Genomic DNA, 23,129 nt, shown 5'->3' on the forward strand with positions numbered 1-23,129 from the left:
TGACGGGAGATAGAGTGAGGGAGCCCGGCTGTGGAAAAGCATGGCTGCGAATATTTCTTCGAATTCGACGCTTCTCGTTCGACACTTACCAGCCGCGTTGACGCCAGACGAGAAGGAGGACTTTTTGAAATATTTCGGCGCTTCTCGAGTGACCGTCATGCCGTCCAAAGGCGGACTGGTACGAGTTTTGCACGAGATCGTTCTCAAGGACTCGTCGAACGTATGGAATTTCTCTTCAGAAACACTGCGCATTTGCAACGTTTGATAACGCCGCCGCAGCGAGCAAGGTTCGCGTCCTTTCGATCTGGTTTACTACCTTTATTGATGTGAGCATCTGTTCAGGCCTTGTCGAGACTCCACCAACTCGACGTTCTTGGCAGTCGACTCGTTGTCGAGCACTCGCGAAAGACGCACGATCGTCTCGTTGAACGAGAAGAGGGGAGACAGTGAGCCACGCCAATCAGAGTCTAAATTTTTGGAGATTTCTTTACTTGGTGGCCTTTAGAGGTTTTGTAGTGAAATGCAAGCATGAGGAAGCCAAGCCGGCTTCGTCTTCTTCACTCCCAAACGTTTCTACGACAGTCCAAAGAGAAGAAGCTGAACCGATTGCTCCTCAATTTGGGTACTGTACATTGCTCGTTTTTCTCTGAGATTTTAATTTGATTTGAGTGCAGGATCAATTATTCCAAGCCAAGGAATCTTCACTATGCTTATCCGCCACCAACTGTCGACATTCTGCTAAATGTTATGCACACGATGGCGTGCATCCCGAAGCTCTATGAACAAGTAGAGAAAGACAGATTTCTTATCACAGTAGATATACTAATAAAACCCTTTTCCTCGGAGGTGCTTCATTTGATGAATAAAATGAATCTTCCACCACCATTCGGTCCTCTCACAATCCCTCCACCGAACCTAGTAATAAGGAAAAAGTGCAGCAATGCCACCAATGAGCGTCTCTGTGATATTTCTAGGGCCTGTTTCCGTCTCCTGCTGCCCCTGTCAACACCGTCCCAACAGAAAAGGCCAAGGACGATATGCTCGCTTCAGACGAATCTGAAATGGAAGACGAAGCTGAAGCTGCATCGAAGGAATCAGCCTTACCCAAGCCTAGGTACAATAAAATTGGCAGCGATCTGTCTATCTGTCTTTACCTTCAAGAGCGAAACGAATTGTTCGCCTTTCCGCTGAATTGGCGCTGAGGCAACAGCTGCAGCCACCGGCTAAGAGACCTCGAACTAGCAGCGCATCGAATGCTCGAGACGTATTCGAAATCCCTTCCACGGCGAGAACTCCCCATTTGCATTAGCATGCAGCTAATTTCATATATAATTCTAGGTGAACAAAGCGCGTAATTTGCGCCTAGTTTTAGCTGCAACCCTCGAGGCGGCCCAATCCCGCTCAAACCCCTCGAGCGTCGAACAGGGATTCGGCTCGTTTGCTCCTCCTCTTGTAGCAAGAGTCGAGCAGACGGAAAACCCGGAAGACGATTTGTCTCAAATTGGAAAAATAACTGAAGCCGAATTAGCAGAGAACAGACTCCCCGCCGACGGTACGTAACGTTCTCTAAAACACTTCAACTCTGCTACATGAAGTGTATCGCAGAATTCTCGCGACATTCTGCCTTTAAAAACTATTCACCCGGGGAGCCCACAGCGCGACTGTATGTGAAGAATTTATCCAAAAAAGCTACGGAGAAGGTAAGCATCCCCGGAGCACGCTATAAATCCTAATTCCTATATATAGAATTTAAAATACATATTTGCTCGATACGTTCAACTGGACTGTGAAGAAGACGTTTTCAGGTCTTGCACTACACTCTTATTATAATTTTTTCCTAACGAGTATTTTTAAGGTTTGACGTTCGATTAATGACTGAGGGTCGAATGAAAGGACAGGCGTTCGTCAATCTACCAAATGAGGAAGTAGCTAAGCAGGCAGTGAGAGAAACAAACGGTTTCCTATTGCACGAGCGTCCTATGTGCGTTGTACGTATCCTATCTAGTGGCTACATGCTGACCTTTGTTGACGCGTTTTTTTCTAGCAATTTGCGCGATCAGCGAAGCTGAAGTCATCTAAGAAGACTGCAGAAAAAATATAGCTGACTTTATACGATTAAGACGAAATAAAATTTTAATTTATTACCTTCACTTCCAGTGGCTCTTGATCCAATTGCGATAGCTGGAAATGCGCGTATAGACGCCCGGGCCGTTGCCGCATCCAATACCCCAACTGACGATTCCAACGAGATAGTAACGACCTGGTTTTCCGACCGGATTGCGTTTGTTGCGATCGTAGCAGACGAGCGGCCCGCCGCTATCTCCCCTGCACGCATCTTTTCGATCCGAGCCACCGGCGCAGAGTTTACTATCCAATATTTCGACTTCTTCGCATCTCGATGACAAGCTTCTTAGAATGCTTTGGCAGTTGGTTGAATTGACGATTCCGAGCGACGCTTCCTGGAGCTTTGGCGAGCCGTACGAATTGTGCTGATCAGTCAAGCCCCATCCGCTGACTTTGCAGTTCTCCGTCGGGGTCCTCGAACTTCCGAGACAAACCGTTCCAATGCGACTAGTCGTGTAAACAGGTCGGTCAAGTTCGAGAACGGCGATGTCATTTATCGAAGGACAGTTTCTGCCAGACTCATACGCAAAATTAGGATGAGTGAAGATATTGGCGACGCCACGACACTCGACTCCCAACTCGTGCTTTTTCCCTCGATCTGTAAGACCGAGATGAACGTAAAGCCGCTCGGAGTCTATTAGATCTCCGTCGAAGTTAACGCAGTGAGCGGCGGTGAGCACGAAGCGCTTGTGCACCAAAACGCCGCCGCAGAAATTCTCGCCGTGAGGAGAGCCAATGACAACGTGCACGGTCCACGAGAAGTCTTCTATCGAGGCGTCCATCCCGTTGATGATTCTCTCGTTTCGGTTAAATCCTTTCACGTTGCAATAGCACTTGGTGCACTCGCGCTCGCACGACGGCAACGAAGACGACGACGATTCTGACCAGACGCCGTTCAGCCGACAAACGTCTTTGCCGACGCCAGCCTTTGTTTGATTAAAATTGAGTCCACAGCCATATGTAATCTTGTCGCCCGTGTGAACGCCCGTCCTGTTGGTAATGACGACTCCTTCGGGGAGAGAACGGTGGAGACAATGGCTGCAATCCTCTGGAGTGGAGAAAGGCAATCAAACGAATCATTTATGTTGGGTTTTGTTCACTTACTCGCGCAAACGTCATCATCGTTTCTTTTAAATCCATCTCTGCACGTACAGGAAGCTTTGTTGCCCACTACGATGCACTTCTCGTGTACAGAACATTTCTTTTGCAAACAGGGATTCCCTACGTGTAGCAATGAACTCCTCCTGGGTAAAATAACTCCAGAAGAAAATTACTTACAAACGCATGATCTGTCTATCCTTTCGTATCCATCTTTGCAAGTGCACTCATATTCGCCTCCCGCTTCCGTGCATATTTCCGTCGCGGGGCATTTCAACTTTTCACACGGATGCTCTATCGCAAAAGTTCCCCTCCATACATTCTGATACCATATCAGTACGGAGACGTACTTTCTTCACACAATTCTCCTATATATCCTGATCGACATCGACATCGAAATCGATCGCCCACTATTGCACAGGCGCCTTTGTTGAGACAGGGATTCGGCTGACAGAGATCGCACGAAACTGTCGAGCACAAAATCATATATATGTACATACTGATTTTCTCTCCCAGTCTCACCTATCTTATACTTCACCGCGAATCCGCTATACTGTCCTGTGGAGTCGGACCTGAAGTCGAGTCTCATGATAGATCCACTCGAAGTCAGATCGTCAGGTAGATCGGTTCCGCAGAATTCTCCCAAGAGCGTTTCCCCGTCGTAGACTCTGAGCCAGTCGTAGCACACGAAATCGGGGTTCTCGAGGGCGAAATGCGAGAAGCGCAGTCGAATTTTGCAACCAGCGTCGGCTCTGATCGTGTATTCGCAACGGCCGTTGGAAGGATACGTCTCCGGATGATTGGGCGACGAGATTCTTTTGCCGTTTACTTGTAGGGTGCAGGTGCTTTGACGTCGCTCGCGAACGCCGCCGCCGCGCACCGTTAGAATCACTGAGAAGAAGCGATATGAGTGTTCTGTATCAGATACGAGACGTTTACCCACTGTAAAAGGCGGAAAACGAAAGAACGGTGATGGATAGTCGGCTAGAATGGAGAGAGAAAGCTCCTGCATCGCCGAGAGTTGCAATGCGACTCACCAGGGTTTCATCTTGATAGCGTTTGCTTAGGTAAACTTCGACGGGATATTTCGTGCGAGGAGGAACTCGGAGGGACCCCCGCCGCTTCCGCGTCCGCGTCAAGTCAAAAAGAAAAGCGTCTTTTATGCGCTACATCTATCTGCTCCACGAACAATCTGATACACAGATCGACATTTGCTCTAAATCCACGCATGCGCAATGCCTACACTTGGACGCGGGAAAATGATGATTAGCCGCTAAGCATAAGGCTTTCGCGATCGCATTGAATCATTTTGCAAATCCACTTATGAACAGCCGAAATGCGAGCAAATACGGCATACGTGAGACCGCATTTTCTGTGACCAAAGCTGGCCAATCCAACCTGAACCCATCGGCCCTGATTTTTAACGTGGCAGACGAGGGGACCGCCGCTGTCGTTATTGCAAATATCTGGTACTTGCTGGTCTTCCTTTCTCACGTTGTAACCTGCACAAATCATCTGATCTGTAAGTGTGACGTCGACTCTTTTACTACGGAAGCCCTTGTAGCATGTCGAGTGATTTACAAGCGGCATTCGAACCTTGAGCAGTTTTTTCGAATTTGATAGAAGCTCAGGCTCGAAGCCAGGACTCTTTGTCGGTCTCGTATCAAGCCTTAGGTCTGTTTTTCCCCAACCAGCTATCGTGCAATTCTTTCCAGACGTCATATATTCACGTTCAAAATCTGTTGAATTATTTAGGCATATTGGCCGTATATAGCGCGAGCAGTTGACGGGACTGCTCAATCGAAGCAGAGCCACGTCGAAATCGTGATCATATCTTTTGCGGTACTTCGGATGCTTGATTACTTCCACGACGCCTCGCTTCTCAACTTCAGCGCAACGACGTCCCGCCGTGCCCGTATCGTGCAAACCGAGAAACACTCGAATATCGGACGGTGCAAATGAATACCATCTGGTAGGGTAGATGCAGTGTGCCGCAGTTAGTATCCACTCCGGATGAATCAACGATCCTCCGCAAAGCACTTGTTTTCTCGTATTTTTAAATTTTAGTAACACCTGCCAAGGCCAGTCGCCTGGATCCGTTTTCTTTGGCAAAATTATTCTATCAGACGCCGGCGGCACTCTGTGGCCGCAAAAATGGCACTTTTCTTTACCATAGCAGACAGGAAATTTTTCTGACCAACTTCCATCCGATCTGCATGAAGCGATGACTGGATCGCCGTAACAATGACCACTGCAGTTAATTTTGACAACAGAATTACAGGAGTAGATTGTTTGATTTGGCTGGAGATGATGAGGAGAGGGCTCATCGGGCGGCAGGCAATTGCACGTGGACTCAGAATCTGTCGCGATTGTCGTAGGACGCGCTCTGGTGATGAGCGATATTCGTTCGCAGTTTCCAGAATCTGTCATACGGTAATCGTCGCTGTCGCATTCGCAACCGCGATTATCTGGAGTCGGTCGTCGATGTTCACCGGTGCACATGCACGTGTAGGCGCCCGGGGCGTTTTTGCATTCCGCCGGTCTCCTGCACTCGTGCTGACCGGTGATACATTCGTTTACGTCGATGCATCGGTTTACGTCGAGCTCATATCCCTTCAGCGAACAATCGCAACGAAAGGAACCATATGTGTTAATGCAGGTTGCTGGTTTAATGCAGTTGTGCTTGCCAGTACGACATTCGTTGATGTCAACACAACTGCGACCGTCGTCAGACAGCTCGAACCCGTCTTTCTTGCACTTGCATTTATAACTGCCAATAGTGTTTTTGCAGAATGCTGGGCTCTGGCAGTCGTGCTTATCTTCCAGACATTCGTCTACGTCTAACGGAACAATACGGCACCTTATCAGTCTCGTTATCAAAAGCTTACCTTTACGACAATGCTTTCCTTTGTATCCTGGCAAACAGATGCAACGATATTGCCCATCTTGATCGTCACAAGTAGCGCCATTTTCACATGGATTTGACTCACAAGGGTTACTACGTCGAAGACTACGACCACAGTCAACTGCAACACAAATATCCCAAAATTGCGTGCTAATCAAGTTACTACTAGTATTACTATTTACCTGCTGAATAATTCGCATGGTATCCATCGCCTGTCACGGCGTCGTCTGTATGAAAGAGCAAAAAGAGATTAGATCCTGTAGACGACAGCGACGACGGATTTCGATTTCCACAAAAAGTTCCCAGGTCCTGGCTCATCCTATTGTCTCCGTCGCGAATGTTTAAGTAGTCGAAGTTGCAGCTCTCGTCGTCTTCGACGTCAAAAACGGTGAAGACAAGCGAGATGCGACAGCCTTTTGGTACGGCGATTATCGTCTCACAATCCATCTCCCGCGCTGGATAACGATTGGGATAATTAGGCGACGAAACAATGCCGTTTCGTTTGGACGGATAGGTGCAGGAGCACTCAGCTGACGACGCAGACGCTCTTGGCAAGCACGACTCTGTTGCAGTAAATTTAAGTCGTCTTTCTTCCATATAGTACGAGACGCACTGTACCTTTGCTGCCATTTGAATGCAAAGGAATTCTGCTCAAACTGCATAACGATAGTGGTAAACAGAAATTTTCAGTGGCGAGGAGGCCTTACCAAAATAGAATAATTGCCAGTAGATTCAAAGAGAGAGCCATGCCACTGTACTCCTGCTGAGGAAGAGGCTCTCACGGCAATGACCCCTACTTCCGGAACAACAAAGAATTTTAAAGAAAACAGCTCCTTCCGTTGCCTGGTGACGTCCTTGTAATACTCAGTTTCCTCCAAGTACTGCATTTCAGCGCTCATTTAAAAGGTTTCGATAAAAGAGTCTTCAATTCGTACTCGCGTCAGCAGTTGCTTTCAGGAAGAAACGGCATGGAACATCCATGATGACAGTGATGACAGTTATAACTCATATCAAACGCAATCCCAAACTAGCCGACGAGGGGCGTTAGTTACGATGTTTTCCTGTTTGTCCTTGATCGAGTATCACGTGATGCTGCCTGATTCTGATCGCGAGGAGAAGACGAATTTCTGGTGCTGACTGGTGATACTGACAGCTCAAGTTATCCACCAGTTTTCCCTAGAGACAGAGTTGAACTTCAAGTCCTAGATTTATCGTTTGCGAAAACGTTTCCGCCTTCTCCAATTAGTAACCACGCATCGATCATTGCTCACGTTTGATTCCACAGAGATTGCTCACAGCCATGGGGCTTGGCTCTAGCAAAAAAAGCCAAGAAGATGTCGGACTACTAGACCCATCGGCCGTTGTTTCGGCTGCAAACATAGGAGAAGATAGGGACTCAACGAACTCTTCCGCTGCCACACCGGAGGAGCGTCGAAGTTGGATTGCTCTGTGGGCCATCGGAATTCTATGCCTTGGAATAGTTCTGGAATTTTCGCGCTTCGTTCCAGGTGCTCTCGGTCATCCAAAAGCGTCCTTGACGCCCGAGTACGTCTACGTCGAGATATTCGATATCGTCTGCATGAGCCCGGCAATTGGCTGGATGCTGATCACGATTCTCATAAGGAGAATGAAGAAGCTTTGCGGCAGCAAAACGACTTTCAATAGACAAACCAAAGCTCTAAATGAGGAGAACGCACCCCTCATCTTGCTGTGGATCTTCGCCATTGGTGGCACGGTCCTCTGCATCGTGCAAGCAGTAAGCTTCTTTGATTCCTCTTGCTCTTTTGGGTGGAGTAGAGGATACGCCGTGGTAAAAGTCGTCTTTATCTTTCTTCAGTCCGTTTTCATAGCAGACAGCAAAAGAGAAGGTGTCCCTTTTAGTCGCACAACGATCAACGGTGTCGTGCTGTTTCATGTCATTGTCTGCAACGTAGTGCTCTATATTCGCAGCTTTGTTGAAAGCAAGGCCGATTTCCATATCCAGCATCCGTTCAATGAGTCAGCCGGTCATCCAACAAGCGTCCCTTATACAATGAGTCCGGCATTAAAGTCAAACTGCACTGCACACAGCGAAATCATTGAAGGATATGAAATCGTCAGTGCGTACGCCTCTCCCTTCCTTTTAGAGTTCACTCTTACAGCCTCTTCGATGCTGTCAGAACTGTGGATAGAAACAGACGGACAAGTTAACACTTCAACCAATCAGACAAACAACTCCGCAACGAGAGACGTGAAGAGGGCTTTTTATCCCACAGTGCTCGTATTAATGGCCCTCGCATTGGAAGGAGTTGTTATCTATCTGCTACATCTTAACACTGGACACCACGAGAGATGGCTGTACAGCTATCGAATAGGAATGGCTGTCATTATGATTATAGCCTGCTTCGCAGGATTTCTTAGCTGCGCCAAAAACGATCCCAGCGAAATTCATAGTGGTTTAGACGAAATTCTGCTTATGATTGCAGTGATTGGAGTGTTTGCCTTTGCGGCTGTTGAATTTCTGGCGTCGTTCGCGTGCTTACGGAGTTCAAATCCCGACGACAAAACCAATGCGCTTCAAGCAGATGCATACTTCGCTTTGGCAGAAAACATCCTCTGGGTTATACAAGCCAGTCTTCAGATAGCGTTTGTCGTTCGCGCTCTTCACAGGCAGCCTCTGAAACGACATACAACAAATTTGGGTTTACTTATGGTTCTTTTCAACGGTGTCATGTGGTTTGTGGATACCATTCACGTTGAAGGACATGCAAAGAGTCTTTACAGTGCTGCAACGCTGAATCGAATGAACGAGATGGAAGATCGGTTCCTCGGGAATGCCTGGGATTACGTCATTCTTACAGCGTATCCTCTGCGCATCTTTTTTCGCATTCACTCGGCCGCTATGTTCTGGCGAGTGCGAAATCTTCACAAGAAGGTTCCTACGAATCAAGACAGTACAGAAATCAATTGACTGTAGGACAGTAGGTCGTACCTAATTAGATTTTTAGACCCCCCCATGTTTGTCTGCGCGATCCAGTCCCTAAAAATTGTTTCTGTACTTTGGCACGCCATGACTCCGGCAGAACAAAGCAGCATCATTGCAATGTCATCTCTTCTGATTCTTTGCCTTGGCATCAACACTGAAGTCAATCACCTTCTCGACGCCCAGGTAAGACGCGTCGCGGTCGAAGAGAACGTCGCCGCCGAATGGTACAGCATTGCCACAATGAGCATCACAATCATCTGGGTAATCGCAACGTTGGTACACTATTCATATATCCACCCAAACGACGGGGACGAGGAAGGGAGGCCACTGCTTGATATACAGGCACAAAACGCGCGTTCTGCCGAAGGTTACAAGAGCGGCGCTTTCCTTTTGGGCGGGCTTCTGTTCTTTGCAGGAGGCGGTATCATTCTAAAATCGTTCAGAGCTGTCGTCTTGTTTTGGAGCACATGTTCTTCGTATGCAGGAAGACTCTCCGTCATCTTGAGTATTTTTAACATTGTAGCTCAAGTTACAATGATTATTCACGCCCAGCGAAAGCGTTTCTCTTTATTCAGTGAAAGATGGGACTTGCTTCACGGTCTATTCCTTTTCCACACCATTGCCAGCAATGTGGTTCTTTTTTCCAGAGGCTTCGTGGCCAGTATAGTCCCACAAATGCAGCCAATGCAGCAAAGAAACCAGTCTCTTCATAATCTCACAAGAGACTTTCAGAATCTGTACCAAGATGCCAGCGCCTATCTGAGCCCTTTCTTCCTTGAATTTACCCTGACATCGTCCGCGATGCTCGCCACCATGTGGATTGAGCGCAGACAGCCAATACCACGGGTGGTTGCCGCAGCCGGTCAGCGTTCTTTGAAATCGCCCAAACCGTTAGCACTTGGATTCTTTGTTGGACCAGTGACGGTAGTGCTTCTTGTCTTGCTTCTGCACTACGTAGAGCATGGAGATCATCCGGAATATATGCTGTATGGTTACAATATCCTCATGGCACTGATTATGATAGTGTGTTGTGTGGTGGGGTGTGTCGTTTTAAGACAAAATGATAAAATACGAGAAAGAACCAACACTGAAATGGACGAAGTTTTGCTTTTCATTGGCGCTATTGGGATCTTCCTGCTGGAAATCTTTGAATTACACGCTGCTTGGTCGTGCTTTAGAGTCAAATGCGGTGGTGACTTTGCCCAAGAGGCCAAGCTGAAAATGACCGAAAGCTTCCTTTGGATATTTCAGACGGTGGTTCAAGTTTTCTTCATTGTCAGTGCATTTCACAGGAAACCGAGAAACGTGTCGCAACTGAGAGGAATTGCCCAAGTAGCATATCTGGCTGTTTTTCTTGGCATGCTCAACCTTGGCATGTGGTTACTCAATACAATTCAAGCCAAGCGATCGGTCTACAGTCATCTAGTCTACCGTCGCCTTATTGAGCTGGAACAGACATTTTTGGGCGATCAAGCGTGGGCCGTGATTACTGTGATTTTGTATCCTTTGCGCATCTTCCTACGCATACATTCCGTAGCAACATTTTATCACGTCTTCAAAAAACACAACAGAATCCCAACAAATGAAAACAATGGAGACAATGTCTAAATTGATGACTGCTTCTCACTGTTGGGAGACTGAAAGCTTTTCTACCATCTTTGTTTGCATTTTTTTGTTGCTGCGTTTCGTATACTAGTAATTGGTATGGTATCCACAGCCTGTCTCCGAGTTTTGCCTTAGTGGAGAACGGCTCATGAATAGTTACTGTACGCACCTCCGTTGGCATATTTCGCTGTTACTACTTCAGTGGCGACGAGTGACTCCACGCCGCTAATAAGTGTGCTGTACCCGGAAGCTCGAGCAGTAGAGTCGGCCCAGTTTCAGTACGCCCAACGGTGCCCGTATTTCTAACGATTTTCCGGGAAGCGCAGCAATTCCTATCCCTTGATGAACAGAAATTCAGTATTCGGAGACAGTGGAGACGAAGACATTCAGGAACTTCGCGCTCCTCTAACGCAAACGCGGGACTCGGCAAGAGAAAGAAACGACGCTACAAATGATCGTCGTCCGTCGGCAGAGCGTCGAAGTAAAATAGTTGTTTGGCCAATTATTGTGCTCTGCAGTGGAATTATTCTTGAAGTTCGCCGGTTTGGTCCAATAGGCCGTCCCAAGTTACACGTCATTCCTCAGCTAAAGGAATACGCCTACGCCGAATACTTCGACATCGCCAGCATGAGCCTCGCCATTCTTTGGATACTCTCGATGATTGTAAACGCCTTAAGAACGCCGCACGGTGGGCGAGGACACAAAGGTCACGTTTTTCCTCTCGTACTGCTTGGAACATTCGGTATAATAGGCGGCGTCGCTCTTTCATTCCTTCAAGCGCTAAGCTTTTTCGTCTATCCTTGTTCCTCGACCAGTGGTAAAGTCTACGCTCTGATGAAGATCGTCTTCATTTTGATTCAGGTCGTCGGAATCACCTATTTCAAACGAAAGCCAGCAATTATCAATCGCACAGTAATTAATGGCTCGCTGCTTTACCATACCGTCGTTTGCAACGTCGTCCTCTACATCCGCACTTTCATAGAAAGCAAAGGTGATTTCCGACCGCCTAGCCCTACCGTCACGACTCCCGCTGCCACGCTTGTGGCTTTACCTTATTCAAGTATGGCTCCTCCAATCAATTGCAATGATACAATCAATGATATCATCAAAATATACAAAGATCTCAGTCCTTACCTTTATCCCTTCTTTTTGGAATTCACCTTGACCTCGTCGGCGATGTTGGCAGAGATCTGGCTAGAAGACAATCACGAAACAACAGGGCAAACTCATCATCCATCCGAAACCTCCTTACCTCGAGCGCCCAATCAGAACCGTCTTAGAAAAATGACTGCAATGTATCCCCATATCATTTTTATCTCCGCTATTGCTGTAGCCGTGGCAGTCGGAGTTTATCTGCACGTCAATTCCAGCACAAGTGGTTATAATCCGGCGATAACGCTCTACAGCTATCGTATAGCAGTAGCCGTTTTGATGATAGCCACGTGCATCGCCGGCTATTTATCAACAAATGGCAAGAGTCGAAAGTATAACGGTGGTTTTGACGAAGTGCTTCTTGTGATAGGATCAATAGGAGTATTCGCCTTCGCTGCTGTTGAAGTCGTAGCATCGCTGGCATGTCTCATGTCAAAGGATAAAGATCTAGAAGACGATGCAGAATTTGCCTTAGCGGAGAACGGCTTTTGGGTTATTGAAGCCGCTCTTCAGATGATGTTTCTGTCAAGAGCTCTTCACCGGGAGGCAACCCCCCCTCGTAATGGAAGCAGGTGCAGTGAAATGATGCACACAGCAAAATTAACCTTCCTCTTGTTCCTTCTCAATTTACTCATGTGGGCCATTGACACGGTTCACGTTGAGGGACACGTCAAGGGCATCTACGCTCACGAAACGCGCAGACGAATTAACGCTCTCGAAGATAAATATCTCGGAAAAAGCTATTGGGACTACACCTTTCTCATCATTTATCCTCTGCGCATATTCTTCCGCATTCACTCTGCAGCATTGTTTTTTCGAGCATTCAACGCACACAAACGTGTTCCAGTCCCAGAAGAGGCTGAGACTCTTACTATCTAGTATTGTTTGTACACGGTATTGTTGCTGTTGTGTTGTGCCACGTCTCAGGGGTTTTCATGTATCAATAAAACAAATTACCTTTATGTAGAGTGGCTTAGGATTCTGGCTTGGCTGTTTTCTTCCTCCACCGTTGCAATACGGCATAACAAGACACGAGAACTGGAATGCCGACAGGAACAAAGAGAGGCACGTAAATAGCAAATCTACAAGACAAACAATAGTAATAATCAATCGCAGCTACAACGCACTTCTGGTCTTCAGGGAAATACAACAGCTCGAGCATTGAGGGGTCATAAAAAGCCGTTTCTAAAAAATGCCGTCAGCAGAAAGCAAAAGCAAGATCGGCGCAATCACCTGCTGATTCGATAGCTATCTTTGATAATAAAAATGCCTGAACGAGGTGACCGGATTGCAGTTCACTCACACACTACCTCAAAAAAATTAAAAACCCAATCCGAGCCTCCCCAATGATTCACCTTGTCAATAGACTCTACCGCAGTCGCTGTCAAAGTCTGTATGTGGTCAGCTATGACCATGTTCTTTACTTTCTCGAGAAGTTTTGTCAGCGAGACAAGTGCGGCTGATGCGGTGGCGACATTCTCAACGCATCGTCGCAGCATCAATCCGTCCAGCTCCTATAAACAAATTGGAGGGCAATAGAAAAATAGAAGAAAACCGCACCCAGTCAGTAATGCCGGACGAGTGAGACCTAAGAAACGTTCCTTCCGGCAACTTTGGCTTCTCAAGACCAAGCAAGAGTTTGAGGTGAGAGATGAAGACTGACATAATGGAACTAGTAGGAACTGTGACCGCTTTAGCAGACTCTTCTCCATCAGCCGTTTCCGGATTATAGACTACAATGCCACCCCAGCGAGGACTTAGATAGGCATTGCTAGCAACGTTCTGGCCTAGTGAAACAGCTCATCGAACTATAGTTCCCCAAAGAGTCAACCACCTGTCTTGTCTTTTATATAAAGGGGTGATTGCGATGGCGGTGGCACGTACACTACGAACTCAAGACTGGGGTTGGATGATACAAAGGTTCCTGCGAAAGGATTTGGCATCAGTCGGCAAAAAATATTTTTATGCCGACCTAGGCGAGATTCCACCGTGTTGATAGTGTGAGGAAGGTCCTTAAACGAGAGGTAGTAAGTCTTGTTTTCCGCGTGGTACTTTGGAGTGACTCCAAGATCGATGTAACGCAGAATCTTTACAAAAGAGACGTTCAGGTCAAAGGCACTGGATTTCTCGTTACCTACCTGGGAATCAATTGAAAATGTACTAATATTATCAAGGCGATTTAGAAACGGAATCAAAGCGTCTAAGATACACAAAATCAGTTGCAGTAGCGAAAAATTTCAGACTCACCTCCCACGGAAGTCTTTATGTCCCACTGAACAAGAAAATCCGACGGATCAGAATTCAAAAGATTAAACGACAGTTGATATCCTTGCAAAGGGGTCAATTCGCCATAGACACACCATCCTTTGCCCTTACGTTACCTGGCTTTGACTGCACAGCTGTCATAGACTTGACATTAGCTGCCTGGAGCCACAAAACGTTTAAAACTTATTGATTCTATTACACACTCACTGTTCGAGGTTCTTGAGTATGATCGCTGACGGATAGCGCTTGATATGATCTCCTCAACAATGATTCTCTAACTAGCAAGTTAGTTATGAGTTTTGCAATGCGTGGAAGCGAGGCTAGAAGCGAATTACACAAACTCTCGTCAGCAAAAGAAACGCCATACCACTCATGTCTGTAGTAAAGACTGTTCTATGGCAACCAAGCCAAATATCTTTTCCCGTGGATTTCAGCTCATTGGCTGCCTGTGAGTCAACAGCGAGCTCGTGCACTCTAATATCTCCAGCGTCAGATGAAGAAAGAGTATCGTCTAAGCCTTCAAAAAATTCAGGTCGGTTGTTTGATAAATATTGCGTTGTTTTCTTACTAGATAGACTCGACGCTCCGTCTAATTTCGGTAGATTCGAGATTCTTAGTTTGTATGCGACCGACAGTGAGGGTTTTAGTGCAGTCTTATCTACATATAAAGCTTGGTTTTTGGTCAACAATTCACTTCGAAAACGCACTTTGACAAAGGTCTTCCAACCGTTTTGCGACTTCTAGCGTGACCGACGGCCCACTCAGTTGAACCTCAACCGTGTATAGTATCTAGAAATAGCGTGGAAAAGGCACTTGGAGGTCCTAGTAGACGGCTACGCACCTTCATATCGCGCAATCTGCCGATTTCCTCTACGGGGAGAGGTGCTCGGTACACTGCAGTCGTTTTCCACCAAACAGGAAGGCCAGCAATAATAAAGACGGCCGCTATCACTAGCGCCGATAGGCTGAACGGTGCCAAGTCTTCGGAACGCATGGCGGCGTTTTAATCCGGGATACCATGCCACACCGTGACTTGGCAGAATATGGTTCAACCGCAGATACCCATAATTCAAATTGAGTATGCAAACGTGCGCTGAAATTGAGCGTGAGTCCAATGACGTTGCATGAGTTAGGTCAATCCGCGTTATGAGAAGGTCACCTCTGAACTGAGCGCCTGACGTCAACCGTACTTCCGTTTCCTGGGCGTGTCCATTCCTTTATATAAATGCAGCTCGTTGCAGACCCACATCATTCGCAAACCATCAGGTCGCACGACGTAGTTTCTCCTCCTACGCAGTCACTTGGCTTCAACAATGAATCTCCTTCTTCTCGCTCTCGCCGGAGCACTTCTCGGAACCGCTCTCGCCGACGACTACCTCTTTCTCGTCGACACGTCGATCAACATGAAAGGCGACCGTTTAACTGCAGTTCGTCAGGTGAATAAGAACGTCATTTGTAATGAGCTTAGTGCCCATTGTTCGAGACGCGACCCCTATGGATTCCTTTTTAGGCGCTGATGAGTTTCGTTCTGGACGGCAGGGGAAGCATGCGAGTCGGCGTCGTCGGTTTCGCCGGGAGAGCAAAACGCTACAGCAATCTCATCAGTCTTACGGACACCCCCAATAAACTTCGCTTGCTCGCGTCGTTGCCAACCGCAGATACGTTGAGTTCGAGCAAGAAATCGTCCCTAGGAAAAGGACTCAAGACGGCGTTACGCGTTCTCGACCGAGAGCGAAACACCTCAAACATGAAGAGAACGGTGGTCGTTATCACGGCGAGCCGAGAGACGAAACGGGCGAGACACCGTCTCTCCAACGTCGAAGAAGAGATAAAAAATCAAAGTGTCGTTGTTCACGTCGTTGCTATTGGAAGCGAAGCGACCGGAGACGCTTTGCGTCGATTAAGTACAATCTCGAAAGGAATGGTCTTCTACGAATCCGAATCGGTTAGTCGCATCATCGTCGACGTCACATCCGCATTGAACTTGAAGTGGTTTCTCTTTATAGGCGGGTCAGCCGTACACTGTGAATGAGGCCTTGCTTCGCGTCACAAGAGAAACGACTCCCAAAGCCGAGTTGCAATTGCTCCACATGGAAATGTTCTCTCTTTCTCCCGAGAATCCGACGTGGACTGGCTACGTCGATATCGATCCGGATGTCGGTGAGGATACCGTTTTCTATATCTGTTGGATGGGAAACAATAAGGCAGACGTCGATTTCGTCATCGTCACTCCGGATAATCGCACGTTGACGTCCATTTCTAGTAGTAGTAAATTCGATATGGCGCAGTACAACGTTGAAGGAGTGGCTCAAGTGAGTACTTCCTCCTATTTCGACCGTGTCGTCATCCCCCGTTTCTTTTTATTAGACTGGAAGATGGACTATGAAGGTGACGAGTACGAGCAGAATTTCCGTCACGTCGTCTGTGGTTTCGAGATCCAATACGAGAGAGCTGGTGTCGGTTAAGACAGACGTGAAAATGCTTTCGGGCAAGGCGTTGGGGGGCTTGATTGCGCTCATTACAGCCGACGTCACAAAGGGAAAATTCCACGTCGCCAACGCCAAGGTCATTGCAACTGTAACGAGACCCAATCAGCCACCGGCAGTTGTCGAGCTTTACGACGACGGCACAAGTAATAAGATGACGTTTTGCGTTGATAAATGTCTACCCGTGCAATCTCTCGTCCTCAGGGCTGGACCGACACAAGAACAACGGCCTTTACGTGTACGGTTTCGCCAACTTTTCCGACAGCGGCTGGTACAACGTTCGAGTGACGGTTACGATAAACGACGACGGCAGCATGCCGCACACCGTCTACGGACACCACGAGGAAATGCTCACCAAGGAGAATATGACAAAGCCATTCAAACGAATGCAAACGGCGGGTATGTTCAACGTATCGAGGTTCAACGTATCGAGGTTCAAGGTATCGAGTGGCCGCACGTCGCGTCCAAGCCAAGTGACTGATCTCGTGCTTGTGGGGAAAAAAATTGAGTGCGGCATGGCGACTCTGACCTGGACGGCGCCGGGACGAGGTTAGAACACGCACAACCCGCATCTTCGTCTCGTGAATTCTCTCTCTTTTAGCCGCTGCTTACGAAGTCCGAATGGCACAAAAAATAACAGATTTGCAGGACAATTTCAATGATGCAGCAATAATTCCACCGTCTGCCGTTCTTCCCGACTCGCCGTCTCGCATGGATAGACCCTTACCTGCAGGACAAAAAGAGACGCTAAAATTCAAATGCGAAGAGTGCCTCTGCCTACCGGTACCCGTCGCCCGCTTCAGAATTCGAGCCGTCAACGACGCAGGAATGTGGTCAGAAGGGTCCACTCCAATCCCATTCGGACGTAAGAGCACTTATTAAATAATTCATATGGCAAATTTGATAAGCTGTGTGTCTAGAGGTGAAATGTGAAAACGAGCCACGCGTTAGCGAAGGCATGATTGCCGAGTCTCCTCAGTTGCATCACAGATCGGCGAGATCCGCCTTTCTTCTGGATTCTTGCAAGTGTGACGTCACCACTATCAAAATTCCAGTCTGCGAACAGGAGCTCAGTAAGAACACCCCCCGTGAAAATACTCGCTCACATTGACTGACTCTCGTTTTTAGCGTTTCTAGGAAATATTAAATCCTTTACAACGACGTCACTCGGTTATCAAAAGGCAACAATGACAAGCGTGACAATCTATTCGCCCTACTTTCCAGACGGAATGGATATCGACCAAGATATTGAGATCACCAGTCGATGCGTCAAATGTAAATCACTTCGCGTCGATAGATGGTTCGCCGTAACGGCCAACATGGATCCGGCCGACGAGCAGTTTTACACGGACGGCAGGAGCATGGTACGAGGCGTGTCCGAAAGTGCCATAGCCAAAACGAAAGGAAGAATTGTGAAGCATCTTAGCAACTGTTCCAAGGGATAATAGACGTATAAGAGCACGATGATCTCACGTTTAGATGACTGGTATAAAATTATTTCCTTATCCCACGTATTGATTAATCAATGGGGCTGAGGCACGTGACCGTCCACGTAGAAATTTCTCGTCGCTTTCGGTAGAGTTAGTCTTAGTTCGTCGAGTTCTTTTGCCAGCACGATTTGACATCCAAGCCGCGAATTTTCCTGAAGAAAAACGGCTAAATCGAGCATGTCCTCCTCTTCTTCTTTCGGTTCGGGAAGCGAGTCAAAATGCCGGTGATCGACGTAGACGTGGCACGTGGAGCACGCGAGCGACGCTTCGCACGCGCCTTCCAATTCGATTCCGTACCGATGGGCGAGATAGAGGACGTTGTCGCCCACTTTGCCGCGTACGCGACGTTCGACGCCGTCGCGATCGACGAACGTCACGTTGACGACGTCGTCTTCCGATTTCGGGTCTTCCATTTCGTATTCTCCCGGCGAGAAGCGCGGAAAACCGATTCGGAGCGAGCGAGACGTGCGACTTCGAGGAAGGAGGTCGCGAGCAGCTTGAATTCCAGTTCCCAAGCCTTTCTTTAATCGATTCACGCAACGAAATCGGCTGAGCATCGAAAAAAACGAAGCGTGCGTGCTCCTAATAACCCGGATAATCGTCGAAACTCGGTGGCGGAGTGGCTTGTCTGGTCCAAAAAGAGGGAGACAGACGTCCTTTGGGCTCTGGAATCTTTCCCGATTTGATGCATGTCTAAATATAAAAAATGATCCTCTCTCGTCACGAAAAATTCAAATTCGTGGATACCTCTAAAAACAATTTTAGACGAGTGACCGGACCCCTTTTACTTTCTGAAGTCACGGCCTCTATTCTAAATAGACAAAATTATTTTTTCGTTAATTAATCTAAATTTCGGACTATACTTTGGATAAAATTCTTTGCAGATTAATACTAGAAGCTTCTGAAACTGCTTCTTGTACGTCTTCATTAAGTCGTGACCGGCAACCTGATTACAACCAGCCAATCAAGAGACATTATTACCAGAGACTGGTAGAACTACCTACCTCTAAAAAATCATAAAGCATAGTGGCCGTAATATTTGATCTGGGTGAAAGATTCACCAAACGAGACAGCCACGTCCATCCATGCTCAATCCCATGGGGATGAGCCTTCAAGAAGCAAATGCTCATTTAGGCGACAGTCAATAGTTACATAGAGCTCACCTTTCCGACTCCTCTGGGAGGCGTAGATTGAATAATAGCGGCGTAAAGGCGAATTATGCCAGACATTCGTTTCTCATATTTGTCGTCAGACTCAACAGTGCCATCCTCCTCATTTACTCGATACCCCAAAGCTCTGAAAAAAACTTGAGTGCATTTTTCCTAAGGCGAGCTTATTGAGCTTACTTGTAGTGTTCATTTGATGACTGGCCTTGCGTTTTTGGAATGTATACTGGAACGGTGTAGGGACAGGTGCTATGAAAGTGAGCTAGTAGGAGTTCTCCTAGCTCAGGAAATTGCTCCCATAGTCCCACCGTCACCGCAGCAAACGGAAACGCGGATTCGTGGTTAGAAGAAACCTGTTGTGACCCTTGAAGCTAAATGAACCCCCCAAAATCAGAAGAAGAAAAACGGAGTTTACTTTACTTACAACAAGTTTCTTGGCGAGGTAATCAAGGCAGAAAAGAGAACCGTCCTTGTGCACACCGACGTTGATCTTTGCCCCTGAAACCTCAACGGTTTTGCCATTGAGCAAATCCGACAGACGAGACACTTTGTCTCGCAGGTGAGCGGCAGACTGCGAGGATATGGCATTCACGGGTACGCTGACGGCTTTCTGCAGATCAAACTTTTTCTTCTTCGACTACGAGTCCAATGTAAACGGTAAAATGTAAACTACTGAAGCCATTTTTTGTTGCGTACCTGAGCGTCTCCTTGAGCGGTGATTGATTCGCAGCGTTTGGCTATTTCCTGCTGTTTTTTCTGAAGGCGAAAATACAGTGCATGAGCAGATGGAGAGATACAATCTTTTAGGTGAGCTGGGAGAGAAAACAACCTATAGGGCTACCACCTTATTTACACGAGATACTATCAACCTGGCAATTTGGCATCGAGCTCACGAGATGCCTAAGAAACGAAGTCAAATAAACTGAGGACACGCGGATCCAATCTACCTGCTTCTGTTGCTTGAGTTTCTCTTCAGCCTCCTTCTTTTTTCGAACTTCCTCTTCCTTCTTTGCTTTTTCTTCCTCAGCAGCCTTTTTTGCTTTCAATGCAGCCTTTCCAATCAACTGCTTCAACGTATCTATGGCTGTCTTAGATTCCGTTTCAGCAGTCTCTGTGTTCTGGACTAGGGGTACAAGGAATTCGGTCGCTTCCGCTTCCGTCACGAGCTGCTTGGTTTTCTCAGCCTTTCTCTCTATGTCTTTCACCAACTGCTCAGCGGATTCATCTAGATGACTTTTATGTTCACACTGAGTTAGCAAGTGTTTTGCTTCCGCTGCCAAATGTAGTATATTGTGATGATTTGATTTTATTCTTATTATTGCTTCTCGTCTTCGCTGTGCTTCTTCCTCTCTATGTAGATACACTATTGAAGAGTTATTTATTTCTTGCGTTGGTACTCTTCACCTCCTGCGTTCCTCTTGAGCTATTTCGTGCCTTTTTGCTTCTCCCTGTTTCAAAAAATCAATGCGTTCCTAAAGAATAAGTCACCAATAGAAAAACAAAATCAATTTAATTTAGTAGACCACCGTTCTCTTTTGCTGTCTTGACCTCTCAGCTTCAACCCTCTTTTCTTCACACTCTAATGATCTAATCAGAGTATGACAATTACAGCATTCCACGGTGTCCGTTGCATTTCTACATTCGTCTCATCTCTTCAGCAAGATCAAGGCAAAGGGCTTGCTCAGCTTGTCGATACGCTGTAGTCCTAGAGGCACATTCCCTCATCGCTGCTGCTTCAAATGTTTGCGATTTCTCTCGAAACTGCTGCCTCCTTTTGTCCACTTTTTCCTAAAGAAACGTCTCGAAGTCTGAACAGCGTCTGAGATAAACTCCTCTACTTGAATCTTTTTCTCTCCCTCTTGTTCGTGGTGTCGAATCGAGACTTCGGTTTTTCCCGCTTCGAGACTCTGATCTAGTGCGTGGTATGGGCCGGGAAAGCCGTTCGATTGTTCATCGTCACTGTCGCACGACGACGACACCGCATCGTAGTCTGAGTCGTCGTTCTCGTCGCCGCTCAGACTGCTTTCTCTTGACTGTGGTCTCCGGTACGATCTGTCCTTCCATTTGCTGCTGACGGTACGAAAGAGAGGAGAGGACAGCTTGGGTTCCGCTGCGCACTCGTGAAACGTTTTCTACGTACAAAGGCAATTTTTTTCCCGTGCGAGAGACAGCCCACGGTTCACGAACAAGCGTATTGGCTTTAGAAAAGTTCCATTCTCGGTCGTACTGTAGACGACCTTTGGAAGACGAAGCGAGGGCTTGTACAACGGAAGAAGACACCGACGGGGAAGACATCACTGGAACGTTAGCGCACGTCTCGTTGAGCTGCGTTTATACGGGCATCTCTTTCAGTTTCAGGGGCCAGACCGGCCAGACCGGCCAGACCAGACCGGGGGGGCTCTCTGACCCGGTCTGACCACGTGTCACGTGAACACTGAAGCTGTATATAGAGAACCCACAACTGGCTTCGTACATCTATGACGAAGCCCCATGATGATGTCACGCCTTTCCGTTACGTTTTAGCCGTATATAATGAGTGCTGACTCAGCAGATCGTCAGTCGTTAACTTCTTCAATCATGAACGACGACGACGTCATTAGAGCGTCGTGCTACCGTACCTTTTTCGACAACGGAAGGTCCTTATTGCCCGACGAATGTCCGTTTGGTGCCTCTTACTTCGCCGATCACGGCTTCGTCTATGCAGGCGACGATTTCACACGCGATTGCGTGCAGTGTCACGAATGCGCCGTACGATTATCACGATGGCGCCCAGGTGACGATGTCGTCGACCGACACGGGCGGGAGAGCCTCCATCCGTGCGAACAAGGCGGACATTTGCTTCAACGCGAGTTGCGAGACCCCACCCAACCTACCTCAGATGACGCAGCTAGCGTTTACGCCGCCGTCGGGCAATCGGAGACTCTCGCATCCTCTTCCTATCTACGAGAGCGCACGTTTCGTTCGTCGTCGCCGACGCGAACAGCGACCAAACTCGCGTCTGCGGGATTCGTTGAAGTGGAGGGGAGGGGCGACGCTCTCATGTGCGCGTCATGTCTCCTCCTCGTAGAAACCGCCGACGATCCTGCAGCGCTCCATCGTCGTCTCTCGCCGCAATGCATTTTCTCCTCCGTCGACGGCGATTCTCACGGTCGCGCCGAAAGCTCCGAGTCTCCGGAAGCGGAACCGACCTCCCGTCTTCGTCGTCAGTTTGACGAAATTACTAGACGTCGTCAGGCGACGCTGAGCTGTCGACCGGGGACTCTCCGCGGCCAAACCTGTGCTGATCCGCGGCGCATTCCTACAGCCGAACCGACTCTTGCGCCGTTTTTGAGGTGGATGAAAGTGCAGAGCTGTTCTATTTGCCTGGAGCAAGTGCCAAGTTGCTGTCTAAAACCATGTGGCCACGTCGCCACATGCGCGGATGAGGAGTCACGGTGTTTTGAAAGGCTCAGAGAGTGTCCTATATGCAAAACTGACATCGAATCAAAAGAGATAATGACTATTATTTCTCAGAATGCCGAGGGAGGCGACGTTCCTACGCCCACTATGTCGGATGAATGGGCTGTTATGGTGTACTGTACCTGCAAAGAAGTTGGCAGTGGTGGTGTGGCGGTGTTGGATTCTTGTCAGCATTGTGTATGCTTTGAGTGCTTCACAAAAGACGAAATCACCAAGTGTCCTATTTGCGCGACTGCTATTGATTCTTTTTACCGGGCTAGATTTCCCTAAAGTTTTCCGGTTTTTTGTACAGTGTAAAAGGATTTCTTACCAAATTTATATCTGTGCGCACAAATCGCCGGTAGGGACTCTACCGACGGCTTCTTACCAATCCTAGCCATTGGTTAGGATTGGTAAGAAGCCCATGGTAGTAGT

General features: G+C 47.7%; 10 protein-coding genes across 17 annotated transcripts; 5 read left to right on the forward strand and 5 right to left on the reverse strand.

Annotated features, from left to right (window-relative positions):
- The first annotated feature begins 38 nt into the window (after positions 1-38).
- Positions 39-2,151, forward strand: LOC136187170 (RNA-binding region-containing protein 3-like). 2 transcript variants are annotated; one of them, XM_065974719.1, is made up of 13 exons: positions 39-178; positions 240-287; positions 343-446; positions 506-622; positions 675-786; positions 847-918; positions 975-1,114; positions 1,162-1,285; positions 1,339-1,552; positions 1,606-1,700; positions 1,747-1,805; positions 1,856-1,988; positions 2,045-2,151. In XM_065974719.1, the coding sequence occupies exons 1-13, from the start codon at positions 41-43 to the stop codon at positions 2,099-2,101; spliced, it is 1,413 nt and encodes a 470-aa protein (XP_065830791.1). In that variant the 5' UTR covers positions 39-40; the 3' UTR covers positions 2,102-2,151. The 2 variants fall into 2 exon arrangements, with proteins under 2 accessions (XP_065830791.1, XP_065830790.1); XM_065974718.1 differs by having other exon boundaries at positions 1,856-2,151.
- LOC136187161 (hyaluronan-binding protein 2-like) lies at positions 1,783-4,390 on the reverse strand. The gene is made up of 8 exons (XM_065974703.1): positions 4,260-4,390; positions 4,166-4,206; positions 3,745-4,113; positions 3,573-3,689; positions 3,403-3,516; positions 3,229-3,345; positions 2,146-3,172; positions 1,783-2,084 (listed from the first exon to the last, which is right to left on the reverse strand). The coding sequence occupies exons 1-7, from the start codon at positions 4,268-4,270 to the stop codon at positions 2,148-2,150; spliced, it is 1,794 nt and encodes a 597-aa protein (XP_065830775.1). The 5' UTR covers positions 4,271-4,390; the 3' UTR covers positions 1,783-2,084; positions 2,146-2,147.
- Positions 4,363-12,736, reverse strand: LOC136187157 (inactive serine protease PAMR1-like). Of its 5 annotated transcripts, none has more exons than XM_065974691.1 (10): positions 12,605-12,736; positions 11,832-12,529; positions 11,639-11,766; positions 9,099-11,572; positions 8,855-9,045; positions 6,835-8,783; positions 6,746-6,783; positions 6,310-6,690; positions 6,111-6,248; positions 4,363-6,062 (listed from the first exon to the last, which is right to left on the reverse strand). In XM_065974691.1, the coding sequence occupies exons 6-10, from the start codon at positions 6,873-6,875 to the stop codon at positions 4,489-4,491; spliced, it is 2,172 nt and encodes a 723-aa protein (XP_065830763.1). In that variant the 5' UTR covers positions 6,876-8,783; positions 8,855-9,045; positions 9,099-11,572; positions 11,639-11,766; positions 11,832-12,529; positions 12,605-12,736; the 3' UTR covers positions 4,363-4,488. The 5 variants fall into 5 exon arrangements, with proteins under 5 accessions (XP_065830763.1, XP_065830766.1, XP_065830765.1 ...); XM_065974694.1 differs by lacking the exon at positions 12,605-12,736 and having other exon boundaries at positions 11,832-11,887; positions 11,950-12,409; XM_065974693.1 differs by lacking the exon at positions 12,605-12,736 and having other exon boundaries at positions 11,832-11,891; positions 11,950-12,409.
- On the forward strand, positions 7,254-9,142 carry LOC136187163 (proton channel OTOP2-like). The gene has a single exon (XM_065974705.1). It carries the CDS (start codon positions 7,428-7,430, stop codon positions 9,075-9,077), a length of 1,650 nt encoding a protein of 549 aa, XP_065830777.1. The 5' UTR covers positions 7,254-7,427; the 3' UTR covers positions 9,078-9,142.
- LOC136187315 (proton channel OtopLc-like) lies at positions 9,768-10,700 on the forward strand. Its single transcript, XM_065974894.1, has one exon. It carries the CDS (start codon positions 9,768-9,770, stop codon positions 10,698-10,700), a length of 933 nt encoding a protein of 310 aa, XP_065830966.1.
- On the forward strand, positions 11,040-12,728 carry LOC136187316 (proton channel OTOP2-like). The gene has a single exon (XM_065974895.1). The coding sequence runs from the start codon at positions 11,040-11,042 to the stop codon at positions 12,726-12,728; it is 1,689 nt and encodes a 562-aa protein (XP_065830967.1).
- LOC136187165 (GPI transamidase component PIG-S-like) lies at positions 12,591-16,458 on the reverse strand. 2 transcript variants are annotated; one of them, XM_065974708.1, is made up of 16 exons: positions 14,956-16,458; positions 14,822-14,903; positions 14,683-14,772; positions 14,482-14,631; positions 14,322-14,434; positions 14,231-14,273; positions 14,097-14,177; positions 13,988-14,049; positions 13,822-13,936; positions 13,684-13,773; positions 13,410-13,636; positions 13,205-13,363; positions 13,083-13,155; positions 12,977-13,034; positions 12,807-12,931; positions 12,591-12,752 (listed from the first exon to the last, which is right to left on the reverse strand). In XM_065974708.1, exons 1-15 carry the CDS (start codon positions 15,106-15,108, stop codon positions 12,823-12,825), a joined length of 1,605 nt encoding a protein of 534 aa, XP_065830780.1. In that variant the 5' UTR covers positions 15,109-16,458; the 3' UTR covers positions 12,591-12,752; positions 12,807-12,822. The 2 variants fall into 2 exon arrangements, with proteins under 2 accessions (XP_065830780.1, XP_065830779.1); XM_065974707.1 differs by having other exon boundaries at positions 12,591-12,931; positions 14,956-16,457.
- Positions 15,373-18,139, forward strand: LOC136187156 (calcium-activated chloride channel regulator 3A-1-like). Its single transcript, XM_065974690.1, has 8 exons — positions 15,373-15,550; positions 15,625-16,059; positions 16,121-16,426; positions 16,482-16,746; positions 16,805-17,149; positions 17,202-17,465; positions 17,521-17,673; positions 17,729-18,139. The coding sequence occupies exons 1-8, from the start codon at positions 15,428-15,430 to the stop codon at positions 18,043-18,045; spliced, it is 2,208 nt and encodes a 735-aa protein (XP_065830762.1). The 5' UTR covers positions 15,373-15,427; the 3' UTR covers positions 18,046-18,139.
- LOC136187318 (adrenodoxin-like protein 1, mitochondrial) lies at positions 18,123-18,647 on the reverse strand. The gene has a single exon (XM_065974897.1). It carries the CDS (start codon positions 18,645-18,647, stop codon positions 18,123-18,125), a length of 525 nt encoding a protein of 174 aa, XP_065830969.1.
- LOC136187159 (mRNA export factor GLE1-like) lies at positions 18,628-23,014 on the reverse strand. Of its 2 annotated transcripts, XM_065974700.1 has the most exons (16): positions 22,968-23,014; positions 21,444-22,906; positions 21,095-21,388; positions 20,896-21,044; positions 20,783-20,843; positions 20,661-20,728; positions 20,204-20,606; positions 20,126-20,156; positions 19,953-20,068; positions 19,681-19,893; positions 19,437-19,627; positions 19,254-19,386; positions 19,095-19,199; positions 18,954-19,036; positions 18,838-18,901; positions 18,628-18,783 (listed from the first exon to the last, which is right to left on the reverse strand). In XM_065974700.1, the coding sequence occupies exons 2-16, from the start codon at positions 21,549-21,551 to the stop codon at positions 18,673-18,675; spliced, it is 2,130 nt and encodes a 709-aa protein (XP_065830772.1). In that variant the 5' UTR covers positions 21,552-22,906; positions 22,968-23,014; the 3' UTR covers positions 18,628-18,672. The 2 variants fall into 2 exon arrangements, with proteins under 2 accessions (XP_065830772.1, XP_065830771.1); XM_065974699.1 differs by lacking the exon at positions 22,968-23,014 and having other exon boundaries at positions 21,444-22,934.
- Between the last annotated feature and the right edge of the window lie 115 nt (positions 23,015-23,129).

The sequence above is a fragment of the Oscarella lobularis genome, chromosome 5 (genome assembly GCF_947507565.1).
Source record: "Oscarella lobularis chromosome 5, ooOscLobu1.1, whole genome shotgun sequence".
In the NCBI taxonomy this organism is placed as follows: Eukaryota; Metazoa; Porifera; class Homoscleromorpha; order Homosclerophorida; family Oscarellidae; genus Oscarella; species Oscarella lobularis.

Bases quoted from the DNA above. Each gene is read 5' to 3' on its own strand.
- LOC136187170 (XM_065974718.1), top strand. From the start codon at position 41: ATGGCTGCGAATATTTCTTCGAATTCGACGCTTCTCGTTCGACACTTA. The intron at 179-239 runs GTACGAGTTTTG...ATTTCTCTTCAG, and splicing joins TGCCGTCCAAAGGCGGACTG to AAACACTGCGCATTTGCAAC. The intron at 787-846 runs GTAGAGAAAGAC...TTTTCCTCGGAG, and splicing joins TCCCGAAGCTCTATGAACAA to GTGCTTCATTTGATGAATAA.
- LOC136187161 (XM_065974703.1), bottom strand. The intron at 3,517-3,572 runs GTACGTCTCCGT...CTTTTGCGATAG, and splicing joins AGGAGAATTGTGTGAAGAAA to AGCATCCGTGTGAAAAGTTG. The intron at 3,346-3,402 runs GTAAGTAATTTT...TGCTACACGTAG, and splicing joins GATAGACAGATCATGCGTTT to GGAATCCCTGTTTGCAAAAG.
- LOC136187157 (XM_065974691.1), bottom strand. From the start codon at position 6,875: ATGGCTCTCTCTTTGAATCTACTGGCAATTATTCTATTTTG. The intron at 6,784-6,834 runs GTAAGGCCTCCT...ATCGTTATGCAG, and splicing joins CTGGCAATTATTCTATTTTG to TTTGAGCAGAATTCCTTTGC. The intron at 6,691-6,745 runs GTACAGTGCGTC...TTACTGCAACAG, and splicing joins GCATTCAAATGGCAGCAAAG to AGTCGTGCTTGCCAAGAGCG.
- LOC136187163 (XM_065974705.1), top strand. From the start codon at position 7,428: ATGGGGCTTGGCTCTAGCAAAAAAAGCCAAGAAGATGTCGGACTACTA.
- LOC136187315 (XM_065974894.1), top strand. From the start codon at position 9,768: ATGCAGCCAATGCAGCAAAGAAACCAGTCTCTTCATAATCTCACAAGA.
- LOC136187316 (XM_065974895.1), top strand. From the start codon at position 11,040: ATGAACAGAAATTCAGTATTCGGAGACAGTGGAGACGAAGACATTCAG.
- LOC136187165 (XM_065974708.1), bottom strand. From the start codon at position 15,108: ATGCGTTCCGAAGACTTGGCACCGTTCAGCCTATCGGCGCTAGTGATA. The intron at 14,435-14,481 runs GTATGGCGTTTC...ATTCGCTTCTAG, and splicing joins CTTTACTACAGACATGAGTG to CCTCGCTTCCACGCATTGCA. The intron at 14,274-14,321 runs GTGAGTGTGTAA...TTGTGGCTCCAG, and splicing joins ATACTCAAGAACCTCGAACA to GCAGCTAATGTCAAGTCTAT.
- LOC136187156 (XM_065974690.1), top strand. From the start codon at position 15,428: ATGAATCTCCTTCTTCTCGCTCTCGCCGGAGCACTTCTCGGAACCGCT. The intron at 16,747-16,804 runs GTAATAAGATGA...TCTCGTCCTCAG, and splicing joins GCTTTACGACGACGGCACAA to GGCTGGACCGACACAAGAAC. The intron at 17,150-17,201 runs GTTAGAACACGC...TCTCTCTTTTAG, and splicing joins CTGGACGGCGCCGGGACGAG to CCGCTGCTTACGAAGTCCGA.
- LOC136187318 (XM_065974897.1), bottom strand. From the start codon at position 18,647: ATGCTCAGCCGATTTCGTTGCGTGAATCGATTAAAGAAAGGCTTGGGA.
- LOC136187159 (XM_065974700.1), bottom strand. From the start codon at position 21,551: ATGTCTTCCCCGTCGGTGTCTTCTTCCGTTGTACAAGCCCTCGCTTCG. The intron at 20,844-20,895 runs GTAGAAATGCAA...TACTCTGATTAG, and splicing joins GCTGAAGAGATGAGACGAAT to ATCATTAGAGTGTGAAGAAA. The intron at 19,387-19,436 runs GTAAGCTCAATA...AGTTTTTTTCAG, and splicing joins TCATCAAATGAACACTACAA to AGCTTTGGGGTATCGAGTAA.